This window comes from Epinephelus fuscoguttatus, linkage group LG4 (genome assembly GCF_011397635.1).
Source record: "Epinephelus fuscoguttatus linkage group LG4, E.fuscoguttatus.final_Chr_v1".
Taxonomy (NCBI): Eukaryota; Metazoa; Chordata; class Actinopteri; order Perciformes; family Serranidae; genus Epinephelus; species Epinephelus fuscoguttatus.
The window spans coordinates 22437411-22463010 of record NC_064755.1 but is presented as its reverse complement, the minus strand read 5'-3'; the positions used below and the strand labels follow the sequence as shown (position 1 = coordinate 22463010).

The following is a 25600-nucleotide window of genomic DNA, read 5'->3' as shown; positions in this document are numbered from 1 at the left end:
AATCACACGTAGACCAGGTTAATATACAATGTCATCCGTGGGTGTTCATCTCTTGCTATCAAGTGTATACAAGGTTCATGAGTGGCAAGTGTTTATCCAGAGCTATCGGCTTATGATTAACTCCTGTTTAAAACTAGTATCAAAAACAACGGAATGGAGACTGGTATAACAAAGTGACCTGTGTGTATACAAAAATATGGATTTCATATAAAAATGTAAAGATTAACAAAGAAGTTTTTTTTAGCATATATTTTTATAAAAACCAAGAACATGGGAAAAAACTATCCTTACATTTTTCATCTTGTTTTAGTACTGAGAAAGAAACAATATGAATTACAAAAATGCAGGAGCAAGATGGATGAAGTTAAGTGACAGTGAAGTTTCATACATGGTCATCATACACTGTACAGTTTGACACAAAATTAATTTATGAGACTTGTACTTATTTTAAAACCTCTGGATATCAAATGAAGAGGATTTCTGTTGTGGTAGCCTTATACACTTCACAAACATTTTCTCTCTCACACTCACACAAAACAACACACACAGACACACACACACACACACACACAGCATTAACTATCAAACCACTTGTTTCTTTTGCTGGTGTTGTTCCTATCACTGTTCCCCATCAGTTTCTTCTTGTACTGCTCCACCAGGCTGTCAAAACGGTCCCCGTCCCTTCTTTTGAAATGCGTCTTTGCTGTATTAATCTTCTGGAAAACAACGAAAATAAAAGACAGTCATAATGGAGATAAATATCACCATTGAAAAGGGCTTAACAGAACTGCTGGCGGAGACAGTGTCCAAAGTAAGATGTGTTATTGTGATGGTAACACTTGAGGTCCTGTCTATACGTATAGAGATGTGTTTGAAAACTGATATCCCCCCCCTCCCCCATGTTTTAGAACATAATTTTGTCCACACGGCCTTTGTTTTACAAAAAATGTTGGTACACACAAGAACAAAAAACAACTGCGATCTCCCCTCGCCCACAAAGTTAGCTGTATGTACAGGCTAACGTTTTCAAAAAACCTACTGGAGATCGTATCACCGCTGAACCCCGTTCGATAAAAAGATCAAGGAGCTCACTTGAACACAGTGATGCTCTGGACGTGTGAAAGTTTACCTTCTCCTCTAAATCAACAACAGTCCCACCATCTGCTGGTTCAAGGTCTGAACCAGGTCTGATCCAAAACTGTCATTTCAGGCAGACACCCAAAGGTAGAGCAAAAGCACCGGATGCAGCAGATGCCTTGTTCATCCATGAAGTGGTGAAGCAATACAGAGTTTAAGTGTGGTCATTACACCAAGCAATACTGACAAAACTTTAGCAAACCGGTAGTCCGTCACTGCTGTTGTTTCTAGAGATTGCTCATTACACAATGCTGCAATGTGCATGCACAAATTGAGGAGATTTAAATCATTGTTTCCAAAATGCTCCGTTTTACATGTCCACACAGACAAATAGTAACCTGAGAGACAAAAAACTGCAACTTAGAGGGCATGCTAAAAGATATACATTTTAGTGACCTGAAACTCTGTTTAGTGGACAAGAGGATAAAATGTAGAGGATTTTTTTTTTTTCTGTAAACGCGTAGACAGATTAATTTTTTTTAATTTTTTAGACATGATGTAATGACATGAAATCAAAGAAGATTATGTGCAATATTTTAAATATTTTTTTTATATCATTCATTCATGTTTTTGTAAAAAACTCTTTAAAAAGGGCTGATCACACAAGGATTAAGATAAGAAAGTAAAAACACAATGCCAGAGATAAATTCTCAGTCCTCCTGCAAAGTAACAGTTTTATTTTCTGGTGCTTTTTTCCCCACCTTCTCTGTGTTAGCCACTGTTTTTAGTCGCTTTTTACACCAGTACCTCAGCAGCTAACTTTGTTTTGTGATCATGACCAACAGACACAAACGCAACAGAATATGTATGAACCTTGTTTCTGGGCTGAGTGGGCTTTTCCATCTGTCGTCTTTGACGGTCCTTCCTGTTGGATCCTGGCCTTGCTTTCTTGGGTGGCGGAGCCTGTTGCTTCCCTTTGTCACGCATTCTGCAACGGAAGAACAGTTCAGAAGCTATAACTTAAACCTGATGCTCACTGTTAAGTCATTGACAGTTATGTCATCAGTATTACCAAACTGTCAATGACTTTTAAACAGATTCATGAGTTATTTGCACCTCCTTCTCTGATTGTTCTGAATTTTTGTACACATATCCTAAGATCTGCTTGTGTGACACACATAGCGCATTGTTAACAGTTAAGTAGTAAAGCTGATAAGAACTGTACCTGTTCTTAGGTCCCCGATGAGAAGGAAAGGGTAGAATCTTCTTTCGTTTCTTCCCGTTCTCCAAATCTACGTGCTCGACCTCAGGTGTGGTCTGGAAGCCCATATGGCGTCCGCCTTGCTTCTGGCTCTGACTCAGAGCTGATAAAAACAGAAAGTGGACGGAGAGAAAATCAAAAAGAATGTAAATGTTAACAGGTGGAGTAAAAGGGCAAAACTTAATTCCGTGTCACAGACAGTCAAATGTAATATGGTTTCTCCCAGGGCTCCACAGCGCCACCATTTTGGCCACAGATGCAAACAAAATCCGCCTGTCGTCCATGGCATAGATGTAAAGCTATTTCCGTAATTATCAGACTGAATATTTATGGAAGTAGGGAAAGATATCTGTCGGCCTCTTCCTGTGTCTGTCCTTTCAAATTAAATTCCCACATGGTCCAGTCATACAGGTTTTGTATCATTTTGATGAAGTGCAGTTCCTAAAAGAGTTTCATGTTTGTTTGTTTTCCAACCAATGAAATCTTTGCTGACTAATAACCTTTCTGGTCGTCTAAGGTTTGGTCGACTATTAGGAAGCAGCCCCAGTAAAAAGTGAGTCTGGAGCGCTGGTTTCTCCACAGCTGTGCTGGAGTGCTGTATCTGTGCTTTGACAGGAGAACAGCAACCTATTTGAGCCCATCTGCATGAGCCTCTCATGTAAAACACCCGAATATATTCATTCAACTGGGAAAGGGCAAAATGAACATCAACAGAGAAATAGTTTTCATACCTCTCTGTCCTGTCTGCTCTGATGAGGACTGTGCTTTATTTCCACCTTTCCTGGGTTCTCTTCCTGCTCCGGCTGTCTGGGACTGAGGTTTCGCTCCTCCTTTAAAAAGCCGATTCTGGAAAAACTCCTGCAAAGATGACCACTCAGGGTTACTCTCCCATTTAGATAAAGAACATTGTTCAATTTTAAGATATACCTATCACACAAAGGAGTACAAACGCACCTTGTTTTTTTGTCGTCTCAATTCTTTTATCTTGAGTTTCCTTGAATCCTCCAGGGAGAACTCGACAATAGGTCTCTGCAGGATGACATAAAATAAGACACAGTCACCACAATGTGAAGTCTGAAAGTAAATGAATACAGTGGCAACAAAGCAAAAACAAAACTCTTTTAAAACACACTGATAATGACTTCAGCACAACTTCCTCGCTGCAAGAACGCACCTTGTGGGGGCCAAAGATGTCTGGGTTGTTGTTAAGGTAACGCAGGGTGCTGAGAGCATGTTCATGGTCCTGGAACTGGACAAAGCCATAACCTAATGACTGTCCCATCACCTGACCCTTCTCTGGCTTCTTGTCATACATCACCCGACACTAGAAGGAGAAACAGGAGGTACGCACACACAGCAGGATTAAAAATGACAACAGCACCCCCTACTGGGCACAGAGACACACTGTTTTCAATTTGATGTCAATCTAACCTTCATAAATGTTACTCACACAACACTGTTTTCAGGGATGTTTTGACAAAGCTGCCAAAAAATGATAACTGCCATAATACTACTGCTATATTTCATGAAGTGCCCACCAGTGTGGCATATTGTTTCTCACCTCTGTGACGCGGGCTCCCTTGCTTCCTTTTACCGCTTGGAGACAGAGTGCTCTGAGTTTTTTATTGTCCACTGACTTGGGCAGGTTGTGGACACACAGACGAGTCTTTGACACAAACACGTTTAAGCTCCGAAGCTTGGTCCTCTTTATTTCTTCAAACTGAGGGAAACAGACACACCAAATATATGCGTCACTGCAGACATGATAAGTGTAAGCATTAAAATCATTCTCCAATCAGAAACATTTAAAATGGTTGATGAAAATGAACTCACCCTGGCTCTTTTGACCATGTCTGCTTCAGGCACTCCCTCTGCTGCCTTGGTTCCAGCACGGATCACTGTGTGTGTGGAGGTCAGAGGAGAACATCATGCAGTATAAAAACAGATTCAGAGCAAGAGTGACTATTAAATCTATTTCAATACTTTAATACTTTAATAGGGACCTCACAAGACAGACATGGCTTTCCGAAGTCAATGTTAATCTTGTTAACAGTTTGCATGTATAATATTGTAATGTTATAATGTTTCGGTTGTGTCCGGTTTTTGTAAAAAAAAAAAAAAAAAAAAAAAAAAAAACGCATCAAGTCGGGGGTTTTTTCGCCACTTGGGGGCGCAATTGACTCATTTAAAATAAAAAACGACCTTAGGACAACTGAGTGACAGTAACAAATTGTTTCTTTTATTTCTTACAAATAAATTTTGCAGCTTACCCAATCAGTGCAAACAAGGGTTGCCTCCTTCGTCTGGCTCAAAGCCAAAGTGTTGCCATAGTGGCACATTCCTTGATTTTGATTTTGAACAGACAGGTAGCTAAGAAGGAAAAAAGAAAAGCATGAAATGGGTTTACTTACACCCCTCTCTGGCCAGGTACAGGTTCCTGGTGCCCGTTTCTACTTTCTTTTTGTCCACTTTCAGCTTGGCGGCATCCTCTCTGGTCACCGCTGGCACAATCAACAGCTTTCTGCCGTCTACACGGATGCCACCATTCTGCATCACATGACCCAATGTTATAACCAAGGCAGCAATATCAACTCATGGTGCAAAACAGTAAAAAATACAATGCCACGTCATAAAAATGTGGATGAAGGGAATGTTTACACTAAATCAAACAGAATTTGTTACCTCTGCCTCATCTTGTGCTTCAGCCATGCATTTGTCTGCAGCCTCTTTGCTCTTAAACTGCGCAAATGCAACACCTGGTAAAACAGTAAATCCAAAATGACTAAATCAACGAGTATTGTTAAACAACAGACAGATGAGTGTTTCATTCAAGCACTGCTGACTGACCTTTTGAATGCCCTGTGTCATGGTGGACAACAATCTTTATGTAGTTCAGCTCTCCGTACTTCAGGAGAACTTCCTCCAGACCCTCTTCCTCCGTATCAAAGGACAGGTTCCTAAATCAGCCCGGAGTAAGATGAACAAAGCTGGTGATGATGTGATAAGCAAGTATGAAAATTAAACAAATGGAGCAGAGTAAGAAAAATGAAGGCACGTTTAAGATCAAGTAGTGAGAAGAATCTCAAACCTGATGAAAACAGTCTTGCCCTCGTTCACATCTGAAGGGAGAAGTTTCTTTGAGGTCGTCTTCTTCTTAGCTAGAGATAAACGCAGCAGACAAGCAGTGTCAAAACATTTTTATGAACATTTTTACTTACAACACATGTAAAGACGTCCCGATAACGTTTGTTTGCCCATTTTACGTTTACATTTGTTGCATTTTAGAGTCGATGAATTATTATTAAGATTTTAGAGTGTTCTCCAGTGTTTGTTGCTTCCATGTAGTCTGGACCTGAGTTACCTCAATAACCTGTATTCTGTTGAGGGCCTGTATGTCTTTTGCACGGATTACACTGATAAACTACTCTCATCTGCTGTTTGCTGGCTGGGCTTTTGTTGCCTTTGCAGTGGTGTCATGAGTGTCTGCAGTAAAATGCTAAGCACCACGACAAGCAAGCGGAATGCAGGATACACTGAGCCGAAATGAAGCTAGTGCATATAAATTAGGTATATAACATGTATAAACAGTTTCAGTTTATGGTGTGTCGCTGCGGGGAGGGCTCAGCCTCTGCTCTTACACACTGAGTGGAGAGAGAGACACACATACAGACAGACAGACAGTGGAGAGTTTGTAGAGCTGACAACAGCTGCACTCATTGCACTGCTGTGCATGACAGTTTCAGCAGTAAGAGCACGTCTGTGATAGCTCTGACGTAAAACGCAACAGTCATAAAGCTGCTGATGAAGTTGCAAATGCAAAAAGCAAGTTTTGGTTGGTTTGCTTTTTTTAGATTTTATTGTTTTGTGTCTGTGTCATTCCAGTTTTGCCATGTGAAGCACTTGGGCTGCATGTTTGTATGAAAGGTGCTATACAAATAAAGTTGAGTTGAGTTAAAACGAGGATCAGATCGGGCTCTATATGGCTCAATACAGCCGATCCCAACTGGGTACATAATGCCTTAATACACTGATCTTTGAGTTTGGATCATGACATCCCTAATTACATGCTCAAATATAAAAAATTCAAGATAAAAATTGATACCTGTTTTATCTTCTTCATCATCCTCATCATCCTCTTCATCTTGACTGTCATTTTGATCATCATTTGAATCAAGGCTACTCTTATCATCTTCAACTTCGTCGTCGTCTTCTTCCTGGGACACATCATCATCCTCTTCCTCATCTTCTTCCTCATCATCATCCTCGTCATCCTGATCCTCGCTGTCATCCTCATCATCTGACTGGGATTCTTCCACCTGCTGCACAGCTGGTTTTGAAGTGACTCTGTGGACAAACAAAAACAAATTTCACAAATAAAGTTAGCCAGTGTTTAACACCAAGTGGCGTATTAACACAGGTGTACATGATAGAGTTTCACACTTTTTCTTCCCAGGTGCTGCTTGTGGCTTTTCTTCCTCCTCTTCTTCAGCGTCACTCTCTGAGTCTGCCTGTTTTATAGGTGTTTTCTCTGTATTCTTATTTCCTGTTTGGTGAACAAAACAGTGTTGGTTATAATCTTTATTCTGATGTAGACCTATTTTCTACTTATTATAAGGAGACACAACATGTTTCGTCTTGCTTAATGTGTAGTGGATAATAAAATGACATGCAGTTGTTTACCCTTGTAGATAAAAAAAAATATGGACAATTACCTGCACCTGCGGACATCTGTGTGGCAATAAACTTGTCCTTAGGCACAGCCCAGTCAATTGCTACCTGTCGACCTGTGAATGAAACATTAACGTTTAAAAAACACACATGATACAAACTAAATAAATTGAGATGTCAACAATGAGCAGTGTTTCTCACACAACAGCAATGTTAAGTGTGTGACTCACTAACCTTTTATCGCCTTCATGTTCATGGCATTGAGCGCTCTCGCTGCCTCAGACACATTTTTAAAAAGGACAAAGGCAAATCCTCGCATCTTCCCATCTGTACAAGCACAAACATAAGAAAACCAATCAAGCTATTCAAGGATTACATGACAATTAAAGATGTCGTTTGACTTATTTGTACATATAGTATAAATTAAAACCCATATTTACCAGGTTTGAGGGGAATTTTGGACTCAAGAACTGTTCCATAGTTTGAAAAGACTTGTTTGAGATCCTCCTCTGAGCACTGCAACACAAGACATGTCAAATGTTACAGGTCAAGCAACGACTTCTTCTACCACTCTAACAGAGTTCAGAGGATGGATCAGAGTGTGCTTGTCAGTTGCTGCATTTCGCAACCATGTAGCATACTGTACCTGAAAACTAAGGTTCCTTATGATGAGTCTAGCTTTCAGAAACTTTTTCCTGAGGCCTTTGGATTTCTGCTGATCTTCCTCAGGTGCAGCAGCTGGCTCTTTGGCTGCTGCAGCTGGTTCCTCGGGTGCCGCTGCTGGCTTTTTAGGTCCTAAATCAAAGACATGAGCAGGGTTATCAAGTAGACATGGCCTGACAGCTCTTGGAGTTGCTTGTTTTTGGACATGCCTTTGCACACACCTGTTTTCCTTTTGTCTTTTATCTTCCTCTTCGCCACTGATAACGCCAGCTTCTGTCCATCGTATTCTCTGACTTCTTTCAAGGCTCGCTGTGCATCCTCCAGCATGGAGTATGTGACATAGCCGAATCCCCGACATTTGTCTGTGCCTGGTTTGTACGATAAAAACAGGTTATTGTTGATGATATTTACTTTAACTGTACTGCCAACATTTAGTGAGGTATCTTTACACCTACAAGCCGAAATATGAGTGTGTAAGATTTAGCATATCTTCAATCAGGGTACATTTTCTTGTTAAATTTAGCCAGAAAAAAACTAATAAATGACAGTGACAATATCACCTCTCTCTCTGACCACGAAGCATTGCTTCACCGGACCAATTTCAGAGAATATTTCCGTCAGCCGTTCATTTGAAGCTGAAGCTGGTAGATGACCAACGAATATGGTCTGCGCTTGCATGGCTCTCCGCTGCCTGGCTAACGTTACCAGTTAGCTCGCTAATGTTAGCTTTTCTGGCTCGATAGTCACTAACACACTGATGTCTGCTTTATTATCAATTCCGCATTAAGTGTTAATATCAAATAATTCGATATCACGCGAACAAGCGACAGAAATATTTGATACGGAACTATAAACTTTGAACACCAATAGCTTTCAGATTAAGTCGCATGTTTACAAATGCGGGCAGCCATCTTGGAAACTGTGCTGAAGTCTCGGGTCCACAAGTCTCGCGTTACATTTCAGAAAGCCGTTCCGTGCTGCCGCCTACAGTCAGGAGGTTTATTCATTTATTTATGAATTTATCTGTGTATGTGTAAGTGATCGATAAAGAGCTCAGATATTCATCCTCTGTTACAAGTTAAAGTCCTATATTTTAAACATACTCAAGTAAAAGTACATCAAAATATACTGAAGTAACCAAAAGTAAAAGTAGTCATTATGCAGAATGGCCCATTTCAGCCTAATAGATATTGTTGGATTGTAATCATTGATGTATGAATGAGTTCATCACTTAAAAGTTGCAGCTGTTACAGGTGGAGCTCATTTTAAACATTTTACATACTGCTGTAATAATACATCATAATTTATTTGCTGATTCATTTTTTGCATTAATAATTTTACTATGCAAAGTAACTAGTAACTAAAATTACAAAATCCATGTTTGAGATGTAGTGGAATATAAGTATAAAGTAGCAGAAAATGTAAATACTCAACTAAAGTACAAGTCCCCCATAATTATACTTGAATAAATGAATGACTTTATTATGAACCAAGATTAAAAATTAAAAAAAAAAACATACTCAAAAACAAACAAGACACAAATAACAGTGTCTGAAAAGGAGCAGGTAGAAGTAAAACTTATATGTATCTACGTCTTTCTTACATTTCTTCTTTCACTCATATACTATTTCAACACATTCCCAGATTTATTTACAACTAATATCCAACCATCCCCGGTCTATTTACCACCCAGTTAAATGAAGATTTAACTAGATTTTGGCATTGTATATATTTATATTGCACCTAACTGTTCTTTTAATATATATATTTTGCACATACTGTTAGGTTATTTTAGTCTGTGGTATATTTGCACTCATTGTGTATAAACACTACCTACTTTGTATTGCCACTGCTGGGCAGTAATCTCCCTATGCATGAACAAATTTTTCTTATCTCATCTCCAACCACAAAAACAAATGAGGCAGGTGAGGCACAAGTACAAAGAGAAAGGACAACTGTACTACAAAAATTAAAATAAAAGAGACAACAGAAAATGTTGACAAAAATAGTTTTAATACATAAACCAGAAATGTAAAAAAGTTCAAGTTATGAGACACAAAGTTTGACAATATCAGAGGCACTGTTTCATGTTCGACAACCGTCAACAAACAATTCATTCATTTGTAAAACATTAAAACAACTCTGCTTTGGTAGTTAGTGAAAGCACCGTAGTTACTACAGGTTTTCCCCTGAGGCTCATTATGACATCACTGCCTCAGTTCAGTTGAGTTCAGCACTGTAAATGAACACATACTTCTGAACAGTGGTCATCAAATATCAAGTCCTAGAGTTGCTTGTGTAAATATAAAAGGTTGTGCAGAGATATAGAGAAAATATGTTTTGGTTAACAGAAAGTAGAAAACAGTACAATGTCCAATGGCTTCTGGAAACAACTTCAATTTTTCCTTCATGATGTAAATGATATGTCTTAAAGAGAAGGACCCATAGGTCTTATTTCTAACTACTGTTACGACCTACATGGTGTTCTGTGCTCCTGGCTTTTATTATTCTCTGTTTCGGGAAGCTCCCAGTAAATATATAAGTCTCATCTCCCCCTCTGTTAGCTGTCAAAGTGCCAATGTGAGAAATGTAACTGTACAACTTTAAAGCTCAGAAATTCAATAAGTATATTTCCTGAGATGAGAGCACAGTAAAGGTTCAAGCCACAACAGTTCATGCGACATAAAGTACTGCAATGAGAGTATAATTTTAAATAATGTATTCTCCCTAAGTCAACTATCACTACTGTAGTTACACATTGTAGGCAAATATTTTAAATTAAAAACATCAAACACGCAAAGTAAAAGGTAAAATGGCTTTTTTTTTTTTTTTTTTTTTAAACAAAATCACCTTACATCTTCGCCTTCAGCGGGGCGAAACGGAGTGACTGCAGGAATGTGTTTAGGATGGTCAGATACTCCTCCGGGTGCCTCTTCAGGTGACCTGCATGTGTTGAATCTTCCCACTTCTTTGCTGTGACGTCCACCCCGCGCTTCAGCCAGTAATCAATCAGCTCCTCCATGACTCGTGGGTTGCTCAATGGATCATTCTCGCAGAAGAAAAACAGCCCAGGAGCTGTGACGGGACTGTTCCAAAACACATCAATGCTCGTGTTAAAGTAGTCCACCGTCTGGCGTCTGAACATGCTAAAGTATAGCAGGCTCACGTGTTTTATCACTGTTTCCCAACGTGGAGATAAAGTCTTAGCAAGACCTGGGTGGAGAGGAGGGGAAAAAAACACACTTAATTCATTTGCATTCACTCCTATTCATACATTCCTGTATAAACACACAATTTTGGATCAAGTTAGTGTGATTGTGCACCATGGGTACTATAAATGAAACTGATAAATGTGTTAAATCACATCAATACTGACTGACCTGTGGACATCTGCTCCACAGAGCCCACCACCAGGCTATCAAAGACTTGGCCTTTGATCCTCTGCGTGAGTGCCTGATATTTCTGCGTGTCCTGGGACACATGCACCAGCAGCTGAGCAAATGTGTAGCCACCGATAGAGAAGGCATGGACGAGAAGAGGACGGGACACAAAGCGCTCAGTGTGGAGCAACTCCAGCAACCTCTTTCCGTGATCCAGACCCCAGCGAGGCCACAGGAACTCTTGCACCTAGCATAAAACAAACAGAAAGGAAAACAGAGTGTGGTGAAAAATCAGTGTGGCTTAAGGGCCCATCCTTTAACTGAGTAATTAAACGGCATGTGTCTTATCTGTTGTTGTAAACGTGAGCGTGGGGGTTGTTGTGCCTGCTCATACTGGGTGGATATGGGGGATTTGTTGACATGAGTGTCATTTGTCATTACAGAAAGATAAGATCTGATAATTGAGATGCATGAGGGCTTTTGACCTTCCTTATATTATGCTCTTGCTTAATCGATCCATCTCTTAGGCTTATAATTAACTATTTATCCTGTTAACACACACCACACATCTTGTGGTAGAGAAAGTACACAACTCTATTTGTAGGAGCCATGAATTAATTTAGAAAGGACAAGATTTTGTAAGTTTTGGGATGGTTTATATTTTTGTATTGCGGCATGTTTTTTGGGATATTTTTTGGGAGAGTCGAGACACGTGAATTTGGGTAGTGACACACAAACTCTATGTACGCATCGTCTGTTCACCTCAAAGAGAGGGTGAGGTGGACGCTGTATTTGTTGTTGCCAAAAATGTAACTACCGCAGGAAACAAACTAAAAGTCGCTGAGAGGGGGAGGTCGGGCCTGGTTAACTTGTCTGACACGCCAACACAAGATTCTCTGTGATCATTTTGAGTACAAGTTTGTGCAGGTCATAATAAGATGACTCCTTTTCATTATTACATTTATTGAACGCATTTTTGAATCTCAGCAAATCTTTTGTTGGCGTGTCAGACAAGCTAACCAGGCCCAGCCTCAGCCTCTCAGCGACTTTTAGTTTGTTTCCTGCAGTAACTTGAGTCAAAGTATAGACCAAATATCATCAAATACAGGTCAGATATTACTTCAATATGAGTGAAAGTTGACTGAGTCAAATTATTAGTTGAGTTAAAGTACTGTAGTACTTGCGCTAAACAAAAAAACCTTCGTTTTTAAAAGTTTTTTTTTTTTTTGTCTGTCATTTTCAAATAAGATAATACTACAGTGTACACTTTTGCAGGAAAATCATTCAACAGTCATTTGACCAAACAGCAAAAAACTAGAGCTACTACAAGCACAGACAACTTTCTTTGTTTGTTTTGTTTTGTTTGTGTAGCAAATGTTTAAAGACCTCGACATGCTTTCTCAGGTTGGATGGTGAATTCTTGTAGGCCATGATGAAGTTTGTGCATGGTAAACAGAGCAACCATTTAAAACGATATGACTCATTCTTCACCTCAAGACAACCACATGCTGATGACCCCTCCTCTCTCCGCTCTCATGAGCTGCCCAATCTGAGTAGCACATGTGCAAGGTAGAGGTATGGGAACACCACACGCAGAGCTGCATGAACACACTGTGCATTCCAATCCCCATACTACCACACTATACAGTATGCCAGAAAGAGATTTAGTGTGTCCCAACACATAGTAAGTCATTATGGAGCATGCCAAAAATACCAGGACGTTCTACTACACCCGTCCAATTTTGCAGTATGCAAACTGGCATGCTGTTCTGGCTATTTTGACCCACAATCCTATACGCAATGGATGATACGTCACATCGACCGAGCTGCAAATAGACGACAGCTGTTTGACCCTAGTTAAACTCCATATATTGCAAAGCAACAACCGCAGAGCTCTCCGGGTCAATCTCGTTTGTGTTATCTTCAAGGTAACAGATATAAAAGCAAGAGGGTCAAAGTTTAGGGCATAATGTTATGAAGAGATAGTATGTCACAATTGTGTGTGTACTTTTTAAGGACAGGTGCAGGACCTACTGATAGTGAAAAGAAAAAGCATGCAATGCACAACACACCCACAGTTCACAGGCTTTTAGGAAAGGAAAAAAACCATCTGCTGACTTCAAAGCAAAGTAACAAGATCCTTCATTGAAATTTCGTAGAGTCAAAAGCACAATAATTGTCTTTTAATATAGTGCAGTGAAAGTAATACACTTACAAAAAAAGAGTAATACTCAAGTTAAGTACAGACACTCAACAACTTTTTTTCCCCGTTAAAGGGTTTTTCCTTATCCGCTGTGAGGGTCCAAAGGACAGAGGGATGTCGTATGCTGCAAAGCCCTGTGAGGCAAATTGTAATTTGTGATACTGGGCTTTATAAATAAAATTGATTGATTGATTGAACTCTACTTAAGTACAGAACTTAAGTAAATGTCCGTTACTGTCCACCTCTCGTTATACACAAATGGGCTTTTAATGGTACCTTTTTTTTTAACTTACTCATTGGACAGTCAAGAGACAAACCTCTAGATGCTTGGATGACAGGCCTTTGTATTCTACTGTATATTTTTATTAACCAAATAATATGCAAATGATATGTACTTTCAATGCTCTTTTGCTTTTGTGCTTTGCTATGTGCTTTTGTCTTTTGTTATATGCTTGTGCCCAGAATGTGCCCTTCTGTGGACATGCCATCAATCCGCTTTTTTCTGTGCTAAATCTGGCACATTTACGTGACTTAAAGCTACTCTTACCTTTCTTGCATTTCACACAGCACTTACAAAAAATGTGAACATCCACAACTCCAAAGTCCCATCCCCCTCCTCCTGCAACTCCACCTCCCTCCAAAGGTCTACTCCCCCCTCCTCCATTACGTCCTCATTACGTCTATGACAGATGTAGTCGTTGGCAAAGTAACGTTACATACATGGAAGAGGAGAGCGAGTGTAACATTTGCAACCAAGACAGTCAAACGCAACCCCGGAGTCAGTGATGACTGATGAGTTTTAAAATAAGGTTACAGTGCTAACGTTAGATAGTAGCGTTAACGTTACTAGTAAGTGGAAACGCAAGGAAGATAACGTTTATGTTTCAGAGGCTACGCTACAGTTGGATGGCCACTGGATGCTATGTTGTCATATATAACGTTATAGCCTATGTTACATTAGAGGCAAACTAAAAAATACCTGTCTAGCAGAAACTCTGCGACCATCTCGTCCCTTTTTAGCTCAGAATGAAGCTGCATCAGTCTTTGCCATTGCTCGAAAGCAGAGCCGATGTTGACCCGAGTTTTAGCTCTTGCAGCATCGAATTCTCTCTTAGTGTTAGCTTGCGGTGGTCCGCATTTGTCTGCCATTGTTACGGAGAAAAGTTTATATCCACAAGCGTCCCTGTCACTAGTTTATATCCACAAGCGTCCCTGTTACTAGCCTATTTGTTGTCCCACAGACTCGGGGGGATGTTACGCTGGCGGTTATGTCAGCCGGAGGCCTCCATGTGGGGAAGACAGACAGGACGCTCGAATGCAATGATTGGTCGGAGTTTTCTTAGAACCATATAAGAATGGTAATAATTATGAGTTTGTATCTCTGGTGGAATTCACTTACATTTTAGTGTGCCATCAGCTTATCAATAGCATTTTAACCTAAACAAAAAGCGTAAAATTTCCAGAAAAGTAAGTGTTGCTTTAAAGTGATCATGAACATAAAACAGCAGTTCCCTGTATCCCAAAAAAAGTTCATTAGCAGGTGAGCATCCACAGATATGCAGTTAACATTTCATCATAAATCATAATAATGCATCTGAGTCATCATGAAGTTAGTTTAATTTTAGCACATAACACACAGCTCTAACTGTGTAGCTGTGATACAAAGCATTGATTACGTCCACTATCATCTTAACTAGTAATTTAGCAGTCAAATCTGTCTCCTACTCATTGATATTCATTCCTCTTGTCCTTAACTCACCTCACTCTCTACCACGAGCACATCGAAACCGGTGCGGAAGTAGATTTCGCAATACTTCACCAGAGCCTGAGGGCGCGATCCCAACCAGGGCAGCATCAGCATGAGGGGTTTGTGCTCCTCAGAGACTTTGCTCTGACATCCTGATACTGGAGGTGCTACTTCATTAACGTAGAAAGTGACATTCTTGCTGAGGCGGTGGGCTGTGACGCCTCTGCTCAGGACTGCCCTGCCCAAAACTGAGGCTGCGGCCAGGCTTCCCATTGGAGATGTGCCCCGTGCCTGGAGAAGAAAAGAGGAAACAGACGGAACGTGACAATGAGAAAGACACATTACAAATAACTACACAACTTAAACATATTAACGCAACAAGCACAAACACTGCATGTGTCTTTGTATCACCGGACACAAACACCGGAGCATTAACCCTTCGCGTCCTCGTCATAGCATTAGCAGGATAAACAACCGTCAACTGTCCTCTAACGTTAATGACGTACGAACACAACGCTAATTCCGCAGAGCTCAAACACAGCTTTAGCTAAGTTAGCTAACTGTCTTAACTTTACCCCAGTGTCAAACCAGTTAGTAACGTTAGCAATAACCGTTAAGCCTTTAACTTATCCGTGTTATCTGTCTGCTTGTTGAGTTAACCGTTACTGACCTGCTTTTGGTTATGTGCCAGTGATGCTCTGGTTAGTGTACAGGCACGGCTCTACCAAAGCGCATCCCTCCCTGTAGTGCAAAGTTAGCTAGCACAGCACGAGTCCTCTGTCAGCAGTGTGTCCCCGTTATAAAAAACTATCGACTTGTCCCCTCTTTCCAAATACCTCTCCAGGCTTCCTCTCCTCCTCCTTCTTCATCTGATGGCTGTGTGTCCTCGGTTGGCTCGCTGTGGCTGCTCAGGCGATCTGCTGCCCTCATCCGGAAGTGAAGCGCTCAGCAAACACACTACTAAAGTAAGACCAGTCTGACCGGTCTGACCAGTATTTAGTTACTCTCCAATCCTCTCTACAGCATTCATCAGGTACAAACAGTATGTTTACATATTACAAATAAGAAACCAGAACTATACAATCACAGTAAGCTATATATTACACTAGAGAACTAACCACAGAACAAGCACACATTTGTGCAGTCCACTTCAATAAAATAAATGGGAGAGTGTGATGGCAGCAGGAACCAGGACAGCCAATTTGGCACAGTTCTGGGACGTCATTCACATAGAGTCCTAGCCAAGTCAACCCACTTAACTTCATCCGGCATGCTGAGTTTGGGCCAATGCTGGGCCAGGTCGTTTCTAATAACAGCCCAGTGATGGCAGTGTCAGCCGGAATTGGGCCGGCTGATTCAGCCCGATTCTGGGATGTCATTCATACCGAAGTCTAGCCAAGTCAGGCAAAAGGATGTGCTCCGGCTAATTTCATCCAGCATGCCGAGTTTGGGCCGATGATGGGCCAGCTCATTTTTGATAACGGCCAAGGGATGGCAGTGTCAGCAGCTGGAATCTGGTCAGCTGATTCAGCCTGATTCTGGGGCATCATTCATACCGAGTGTTGGCTGAGTAAAGCAACTTGATGTGGCCCGGCTAATGTCATACAGCATGCCGCGTTTGGACCAATGCTGGGCCAGGTCATTTCTGGTAATAGCCCAGTGATGGCAGTGTCTGCTGTCCGAATCGGGACAGCTGATTTGGTCCAATTCTGGGGCATCATTCACGCCGAGTCTCAGCTAAGTCAGGCAACCAGACCCAGCCCAGCTAATTTCATCCAGTATGCCAAATTCAGGCTGATTCTGGGCAAGGCCATTTTGGCTACCTGGGATGACATGACATGATATGACATGATATGACATGATGTGATGTGACGTGACATGACGTGACGTGATATGATATATGATTTGATGTGACATGACAGGATATCAATACAACGAATGAACTAACGTGCTGGGCGAGGTGTCATCCCTATGTTTCCAGGGTTCTATGTTCCCCACTTAACCCTGCAAAAAAGGTTCTATGTTCTCCGCTAACACAAAAAGGGTTCTATGTTTCCATCATGGAGGCATACAGTTCAGGGTTGTTGAATGAATCAACACGAATGACGTCAGCTGGAGGAAAGTTACCTTCCCATACCTATCTTGATTCAGTTGATAAAAGAGTCCCACAGATATAGTTGGGGCTTACACATAAAATTATTCATGATAAGGTCCACAGATATCTGTCCAACTTCTTTTATCACTGCAGAGAATATCACAACTACTCAACAAAACACAGCTGAACAGATTCTATTCTTTTAAGATTCAAAAGTTCTGTGCTCCATTGACTCTCATGCATTCCTTTTAGATTTCCTTCATTTTCACGCTGATCTTCGCCCAAGGCACAACATTTGGCTCATAATCCACAAAACCTGCATGAAAATGAAGGAAATCTAAAAGGATTGCATGAGAGTCAACGGGGTAACGAGTGCGTAATGACACTCGTTACCCAGAGAGGTTAGAAGGTGATACATATTTTTTACCCCAAATTAAACCCTGAAAAGTGTAAGGCTAACTAGCTAACTACCAAAGGTACAGCCAAATGAATGAAAACACATGCTATTTTTGCTTTTTAAAGATTATAACACTGAATTATGACCTACCCTGCTGTACAGGAACCAGTGTAAAGAAGCAGGGAAACTTTGCCAATATTCAAACAGCTGTGTGTCATCGCAGTGTGTGCAAATGGATGTTGTTTAGATACCCCCGGAGCTCCCCGCCTGTTCAGAGGCGTAGGTCCAGTGGCAGAGGCCCAAAAATGTGATAATGTGAATAGTAAAAGTGAGTGAGTTTTGAGTGTTTTGAGTGTCATATCAATTGTTTTTTACAAAGGAGGTAGTACAGGTAGGCTAGCACTGTCAATTCAGTGCAAAAAGGACACGTTTGGTTTCTTCCTTGTCATCTAATTTGCTGTGTTTTCCCATTATACTAACATCAGACATCCAAGCAGTTTTTAGTAAATGTGCCAGATTTTAGCTAGCCCCTTTAAAAGGAACAAACGTTCAAAGAAAATGTGTACATTTAGGAATAACATTTGCATTGAAACAAAGACTACCTTCTAAATGTTGAATGAGGAGTCATGAAATTAAATAAACTTTTTTTTTTCACCCTGATCACTTTAAGAGGTCAGTTAACATGGAGGGCTTTTATACAGGCATGGGCATGCTCAGTAGGACTCAGTTTACAGCATATAATTTTATTTTATCCACACCCTTTATCCTAACCAGAGCCACGGCTTGTTTTCATCCTCTCCTTTGCTTGTGCAGCTTTGTTTCTGTGTCTTGTCCGCACTGTCCACATTCCCAGCTGGACACCAATCCCTGCTGACTTTGTCTTGTTGGAGGATGACTTGTCTAAACAGAGACCAGTTGCCCAGTGAATTAGGATAGCAAGTGTGAGGCGGCAATAATTTGGCCATGTCCCTGACTGAGCTCATATGTTTGGCCTGTCATTGTTCGTTTCCAGTCCCTTTAGTTACGGCTGGATTGGTGCTTTCCTGTGTCCTCATCAGACAGCGGGTTAATCACACCCCTCGGGAAGTTCCTATCTTCGCTGGCTGTCTAAATGATCTGAAATAGCCCTCACTGTCTTTCAATCTGTGTTTATGTGACTCTAAATCCCATTGTCGTGAGCAAAGACGCTCTTTATCCTGCAAGCTTGTGCAGAGGCAAGATGAAACTTGGGAGACAGTTGGTAAACTGCTCTCTTCATTATTGGCTGTGGTATTTACTGTCACAGCCAACATTATTCTTGGCACGCGGAATAAGACTTTACGTCTTTGTGTTTTGTGCTAAATATATATTTGGCAGATTTGTTTGGGATGCAGCTTGATTCATATTTATCAAATCTTTGTGGATAGAAGAGGAATCAATGTGCGTTTGGCAGCATTCCCATGCGACAATAATCCTGGCTTGGAAAATCATTTGTCCCACTAATTCAGCAATGGTCAGTGGGGAGTTTTATACATAACTTTTAAGATCCTTACATTACTCAGACAGAGACAGCATATACATGTGACTATGCTTTAAAGTCCCTGACTCTAAATGCATCCTAAGGTATGTGGATCAGTGTCTATTTTAGAACCATCCTTGGGAATTGAATTGGGCCACGAGGCCATTGGGTAAAAACAGCACACGTGAACAAGAAAATAAAGAAAGCTAAGTGATGTGGCACCATTAGAGAGAAATCAATCATGTCAAAGGCTCTTGCTGCCATAGTAATAGCACGGCAACAAGGTCACAAGTGGTAATCTTACAACAATATTTTGTTAAATGTGCATCCACTCTGCCCAGAGGTGCTGTATGTCCAGTACATATGCACTGCTATTATGCATTATGCATGTATGCTTTTCAAAGACAATTTCCTGCTTCATCCACTGTTCGTGACACAAACTGAGTTGTTCATGTGATGGCTACTTTAAGAGAAAGGGCACAGCATCAGTCGTAAATTAAACTCAATGGCATGTATCGATCTGTGGCACTGGTTCATTCAGCGCAGGGTACTGACTGCCTGATGGTTGGTGAGTGAGTTCTGGCCCCCATGACATATTTATGCCCTTTTCCTTTCCTTTTTTTCTTTCCTTCCCTGTCCTCTTCTCTTCTCATACTAAACATTGCACACAGTACATCCTACACAGCAGAGGGATGTGTGTGAGTGTATGTGGGGAACAGGAACAGCAGGAAGAGATGATTCTGCCTCAGATTCAGGAGGACTGGATTGTGCAAACAGTCAAACTGACAGTCAGACCAGCGCAGTGGCAGTGTGGGACAGCGGGGGTTGTCTCGAGGAGGTGGGGTCTGTCCCATGTGTCGACTGTCTGATGGAGAGAAGAGGGGCACAGCACAGTGAGTATGAAAGGACACAGAGTGCTACGCAGAGAGAGACTGCAGGCATGCAGCGACACGGGGGAGCATATATGTTTAAAGAGGCTGCAGCAGAGCGGGCTATTGATGAGGTAAGAAAGCCGGACTGAGACTAGCAACAAGGAAGCAGTTAACGTCTCTTCACGTTCTGTTATAATGAATGAATCTTTACACTCTGCTGTTTGTGCTGTGTGTATGTCACAGGACTTAGTGGGAGACAAGGGGTGTTGGGTTTTGGAATGCTTTTCATGTGCAGTATTTGCATTTTAATACTCACCCCAGGTGCAGAAATTCAAGCCTAGCAATACAAAATTTTGGATGAGCAGTTGCAATGATTGTAGCTTGAATGTGATCTACCTTTCTTTTTTCCCCAGGTGTGTTAAGAATGAGATCATCAGAGACCTCAGGTTAAAGATTAGTCAAGCATGTGATTGGACAGTACCTCCCGAAACCTACAGCATGTGACTTTGCGGTGGAGTTTGTAGACTCTCGCCATGCTCTCTCTTTGGAATCTCTATCTTCTTCTCCCGCTCTCCTTGCCTTTCTCACTCCATGTCATAGCCTTCACCGGAGACAATGTCAAGAAAACCCAAGAGCCAGACACTGACACAGCCGTGCAGCGTCTCACACAGCCCCCACAGAGGCCTCGTGGATCTGGTTCAACACCTGAGAATCCCATGTTTGGGTCAGAGAATATTGACTTCCTGGGTCTACCTATGAGTTGGTCCCTATCGTCATCAGAGGAATCAGACAGACAAGGTGTGATCGGTGAATACACTGATTCAGAGGAGAGCACAGAGACATCACTTTTGTATCCTTATGAGAAGGGACTTATCATATCCAGGCCCTCAGATACAGAAGATGCCACCTCCAAGGAGAGTACACAGCCATCACCAGGGGGAGTACCACCTCAACCTACCCAGGGACAAACATTCAAGTATCAGCCAGCTGAGAAAAGTGTTGGATCTGTATTGTATTCCACACAGACTGGTGAGAATCAGCCAAATTTCCCAGCCTCTCAGAATGAGACGACCGACAGCCAGTTACCATTTCTTCCATCTGGCTCGCTTCCACCAGACCAGGACTCCACTTCACCGCTGTCTGCTGGACCTGGGCCCAGCTCGGAGCGCCCCATTCCATCAGTCGCAAGTTGGATATGGAGCACAGGCCCTCCAGTTATCACACCGGAGGCGACTGTCCCAGTGAAGGAGACCAGAGATGGATTGATTGATATTACGGGTCATATTTTGCACATAGGAGCTGTCAGCATGGATGCAGATAAAGGTAAGAGTCCTACCTTGAATGGCATTTAATGTATTTGGAGCATTCCTCATTTACTAAACCTGACACTAATCATGCTGCCTGTCGAGAATGGCAGCATTTATAGTGTTGCCTTCAGTAAAAAAACTAAAATAAATTCTACATCACTCCAACTGCAGTGTTTGCGATATGTATTCTGCTGGCACACACAATTGTTTTGCATTCACAGAACGGTTTGTATCACTTCACTCCCCCCAAGCTTTCACTCTCCTCTCTAACTCTTCCTCTCCTCTGTCTTTCCCTCTCAATCCTTTTATCACAGATTCTCCCATTCAGTCCTCCACTGTCTTGTTGATGCAGAAACATCTCATTCCCACTGCAGTCAGAGTCCTTTCCCCACACCCAGAGGTTAATGTGGTGCACACCTACACATACAGTATTTGGTGTGCACACATACACATGATGGCACTTACTTGTCAAAGTAAATGATGTGTTGTGTCCACAAGCATAGGGGAAGGAGGGCTTTGACGGAACTGTGTGAGAAATTACCTGTGTACTCAAGCTGCCTATGCATTTAATACCAGCCAGTTTGTTGAGTAAATGAATCACATTTTGCAGTGAAAATCCCTTCTTTAAAAGCTACGTCACCGTTTGTTTACGGCTTCTGCATTGACACAATCACTTCACTGCTAATTGAGGACCAGAAATAAGACACATCCCTGTTACAACCACTAGGTTCCCTGATTCTGGTGGCTCCATACAGCTTACTCTGAATGTTATTTCAGCAAGAGAATGAGATGCTTACATTATTTAGTGGTTACACAGTCACAATCAGATATGAAAGTTAAATACATCTGCATGTTCTAGTGGAAAGGATGCAACATAAAGGACAGCATAACACCTCTTGACCGTGCATAATAATAGCCACACAGAATGAGAGCAGCAATGAGGTCAATGCTGGCTAATCAACACACATCTCTCACTCTTACACACACACACAAACACACACACATGCACGCACACACTACATCATCATGCTCCCACTCTCTCTGTGACCCAGTTAGAGATTCCCAGTTACAAGCCTGCTCTGTTTTATTATGGATTAACTTCACACACGGCAGAATCTCCTCTACTCTCTTTTTGGACAATGACTGTGGATATAATTTACTGTATTCACTGGTTAGTTTATCATGATAGTTTCATCTGTAAATTAACCATCAGTATTAAAATTAGCCATTAATAACTCAAGACTAAAAAAAAACAGTAACACAAGTACGCAACTAACAGCAAAGTGAGGCTGTGTATTGGGCACAGCGGTGTTCCGAGCTATATGCTAACATCAGCATGCTAATATGCTCATGATGACAAGGCTAACATGCTGATGTTCTGCAGCTAACATTTGGCATTTTCACCATTTTATTGTGTTAGCATGCTCTCTCCATTTGACAGCCAAAAACTTTGTTATGTCACGTTAAAAGGTCCAGTGTGTAAGACTTTGGGGGGAATTAGTGCTATCTAGCGGTGAGGACTGCAGATTGCAAGTAGCTTAAACTTCTCTTGCTTAGAATTCTGTCAATGTTTATTGTTCAGGAGATTTTTAGAAGTAGCCGACGTCACCCAGCACCTACAAATGTGTGCTTACCTTTTTTCTGAACCAGACGTTTCAGAGGTTTTTACCATGAGCCGAATTAGACGCAGAGGTCTGTCCTCTCTGAAACAAACGGACCACGTGATTTGAACAGGTAAAAGCAAAGATCTGTGTTTTTACGACACTCTCATCATGGAGGAGCTGTGGTGGCTGATGTGGTGCCTGATGTAAAAGCATGAAAACACAAATGGCCCTATAGAGTAAGTGTTTGGTTTGTCGATTCTCAGCTACTGTACATACATGGCGGTGCAACATGGCGATCTTTGTAGCCAAGGACCTGCTCCATACGTAGATATAAACAGCTCATTAAGGTAATGAAAATAAAGAAAGCATACTTATTATATTACGTTTCTGCCAATGTACTCCCCTAAATCCTACACACCAAACCTTTAAAATTACTACCCTTTGGTTCTGTGGTGACACAACAAATAAGTTGGTAATATTTTATCTTAATGTGTTTGCTCTACAGATGACACCAAGGACGATGACAGGCAACTCTCCCAGACCAGTGGTACACTCTTGCTTAATGGCACCACAGACACATCTGCCACACCCTGCAAAGCATCAAACCAGTCCTGGACTCCCACTTACCCCGATGATTTTACCCCCAACGAGTCCCTACGCCCCACTCTGGCCCTCAGCGCTTCCCTTTTTGTCCCTCTTTACACAGACTGGAACTCTGCCCTTGCCACATGGGGATTTGCGTGGGAAGCACACATCTATGGCCTGGGGTCTGTCTTTACTGTATTTGGCCTAATCTCTGTGGTCTGCCTGCTAGGCCTGCCCCTGCGCTGTCCCCCGGGAAGCCCCTATTTCACCCTACTGCACTTGTTCCTCCTGGCATTTGCAGGGATCCAAGCTTTCTGTTTGCTCTATGACGCTTACAATCACCAAGATCGTCTCCCCCCTCTGGGCTCTCTGCTGCTCTCTGAGCTGCCTTTCCCTTGTTTGATCTCAGCCTTCTCCCTTGCCTTCCTCCTTCTTTCTTTGCGTTCACGCATGCATCTTTCACTCCGACTTGCTAATTCCACCTCATTTTCAGCCTTGCCCAAACCTTGCCTGTTACTGTGTATGTCCCTGTTGTATTCTGGGGTCTCTCTAGGGTGTGTTGGCATGCTCCAGCTCTTCCACAGCCTCCCCTCCATGATCCTGCTATTCCCTCAGGGTGTGTTTGTGTGTCTCACTGTCTTTCTCTCATGCTCCTACCTCATCTTCTACTGCTTAATGCAATTCAACACGAAACACATCTACAGGCTGAATGACAATGGAGAGAGCGGAGGATCTCCTGAAGTGACACGACCTGCAAGTTGCCCCTTTGCTAAAGTGGAGGACTGGGGCAGGGCAGCAGGAGCGGGAGTAGGGGCTTCGTTGTGTTTGCTAGGATGTGGAGGCTTCCAGTTTTATGGGATCTTGCATGCCCTTGGTTTGGGTGGGGTTGATGGCTATGGTTTCCAGCCCTGGCCCTGGTGGGGCTATCAGGTAGGCTGCAGGATCTGTGAGATTGGTGTGTGTCTGGGTCTGTCTCTCATTGGTACACACCCACTATTCTGTCAGAACAATTCCTCTATCAAGACCATAACTCATCCTCGGCCAGGATCTTGGTCCCGCCTCTCATGCAGCTCCCCCTCACGAGGGCTAACCCTGCCCTCTCAGGGAGGTGCAGATTCTTCTGTCCTCTCCTCTCATGATTCTTGGTCCCAGGGTAAGCAGGAAAAGCTGGTGGTCTGTGATGTCATCACTAAAGGACAGTCGGAGGCCCTTCCTCTTTTCTCAATGGTGGATCCTCCTGGAAATGGGCAAGACTGTGTCCCCAAGGCCAGCCAAACTCGGAGCACTGTACTACCTCTCCCTACACCCCCAAGCCCACCGCACAAACCAAAAAATGCAGCTGAGTCTCAGCTATCATCATTCGATAGCCTAGGACTGGAGACTGACTCTACTGTGGATCTGCGGCCCCCATCTCCCATAGATTTGTCCCGCAGCATTGACCAGGCTCTTTTCAATGAATCCCTATTCTCTCATAGTATCTTTGGTTTGCCAAGACTCTTCCATGCTTCCTCCAGCCACTCTTTGAGCTCTCCTAACCAGGGTGGGTCAAAGCAAGGGCCTAGCTCTGTGGAAAATGCCCTATACCGAACCTCTTCCTGTGGTGACATGGATCAAGAGAATGCCCTGTCCACTTCAAGACCTTCCCAGCCACATGGTGCTTTGATGTCTCACAGCAAGTCACCAGTGTCACCAGAGCAATGGGATTGGAAAGAAAGTGTCTCTGGCTCAACCCAGGGTCTGTGCAGCAATCCCAAGGAGACAGGAAAGCTGCGTTCACATTCCTGGGCCAACAGAGGTCAAAACTTTGCCCAGAGCAGCCTCCCACGAGCAATCCCTCACTTGTCTTACCATAGGCGTTACCGAACCCTGAGCTTAGCCTCCCAGGACAGTCGCGGATCCAGCCGGCTGGCAGGGACTAAACACCTGAGTGAAAGCAAACAGCTGGAATGGGATCTGGCTGTACAGGCAGAGTTTGTTAATGTGTGCAGACAAATTGACACTCTGAGTGTTTGCAGTGACACCATTGAACTTTAGAAAGCAATACAATTCTAGTTGTGGTTAAAATGCACATGACATTGTACAGAAATATCAGACTCTGACAACATGGTCTCACCTCCAACTCGTCAAATACCAATGCTTGGTTAGTGGCCCTTGGTGTCAGATACTGACCCATAGGGACACCCTTTAGCGAGATCTTCACAGACTTTTTTTTTTGACACTCTGAGCAACTGCCATAGTATAAA

General features: G+C 42.3%; 3 protein-coding genes across 5 annotated transcripts; 1 reads left to right on the top strand and 2 right to left on the bottom strand.

Annotated features, from left to right (window-relative positions):
- Window positions 1-250: 250 nt before the first annotated feature.
- rbm28 (RNA binding motif protein 28) lies at window positions 251-8586 on the bottom strand. 2 transcript variants are annotated; one of them, XM_049575178.1, is made up of 20 exons: window positions 8230-8586; window positions 7891-8037; window positions 7653-7801; window positions 7447-7522; window positions 7241-7333; window positions 7051-7122; window positions 6779-6881; window positions 6441-6682; window positions 5427-5496; window positions 5186-5295; window positions 5021-5094; window positions 4750-4885; window positions 4172-4236; window positions 3900-4058; window positions 3513-3662; window positions 3293-3367; window positions 3070-3196; window positions 2303-2441; window positions 1951-2065; window positions 251-716 (listed from the first exon to the last, which is right to left on the bottom strand). In XM_049575178.1, exons 1-20 carry the CDS (start codon window positions 8345-8347, stop codon window positions 576-578), a joined length of 2361 nt encoding a protein of 786 aa, XP_049431135.1. In that variant the 5' UTR covers window positions 8348-8586; the 3' UTR covers window positions 251-575. The 2 variants fall into 2 exon arrangements, with proteins under 2 accessions (XP_049431135.1, XP_049431136.1); XM_049575179.1 differs by having other exon boundaries at window positions 251-713.
- A 1077-nt stretch (window positions 8587-9663) lies between these two features.
- On the bottom strand, window positions 9664-15959 carry si:dkey-5i3.5 (uncharacterized protein LOC565091 homolog). Of its 2 annotated transcripts, none has more exons than XM_049574104.1 (4): window positions 15836-15959; window positions 15012-15290; window positions 11050-11296; window positions 9664-10882 (listed from the first exon to the last, which is right to left on the bottom strand). In XM_049574104.1, exons 1-4 carry the CDS (start codon window positions 15866-15868, stop codon window positions 10521-10523), a joined length of 921 nt encoding a protein of 306 aa, XP_049430061.1. In that variant the 5' UTR covers window positions 15869-15959; the 3' UTR covers window positions 9664-10520. The 2 variants fall into 2 exon arrangements, with proteins under 2 accessions (XP_049430061.1, XP_049430062.1); XM_049574105.1 differs by having other exon boundaries at window positions 15670-15923.
- A 3657-nt stretch (window positions 15960-19616) lies between these two features.
- On the top strand, window positions 19617-25470 carry prrt4a (proline rich transmembrane protein 4a). The gene is made up of 3 exons (XM_049574103.1): window positions 19617-19992; window positions 20275-21184; window positions 23278-25470. The coding sequence occupies exons 2-3, from the start codon at window positions 20395-20397 to the stop codon at window positions 25389-25391; spliced, it is 2904 nt and encodes a 967-aa protein (XP_049430060.1). The 5' UTR covers window positions 19617-19992; window positions 20275-20394; the 3' UTR covers window positions 25392-25470.
- Window positions 25471-25600: the final 130 nt, after the last annotated feature.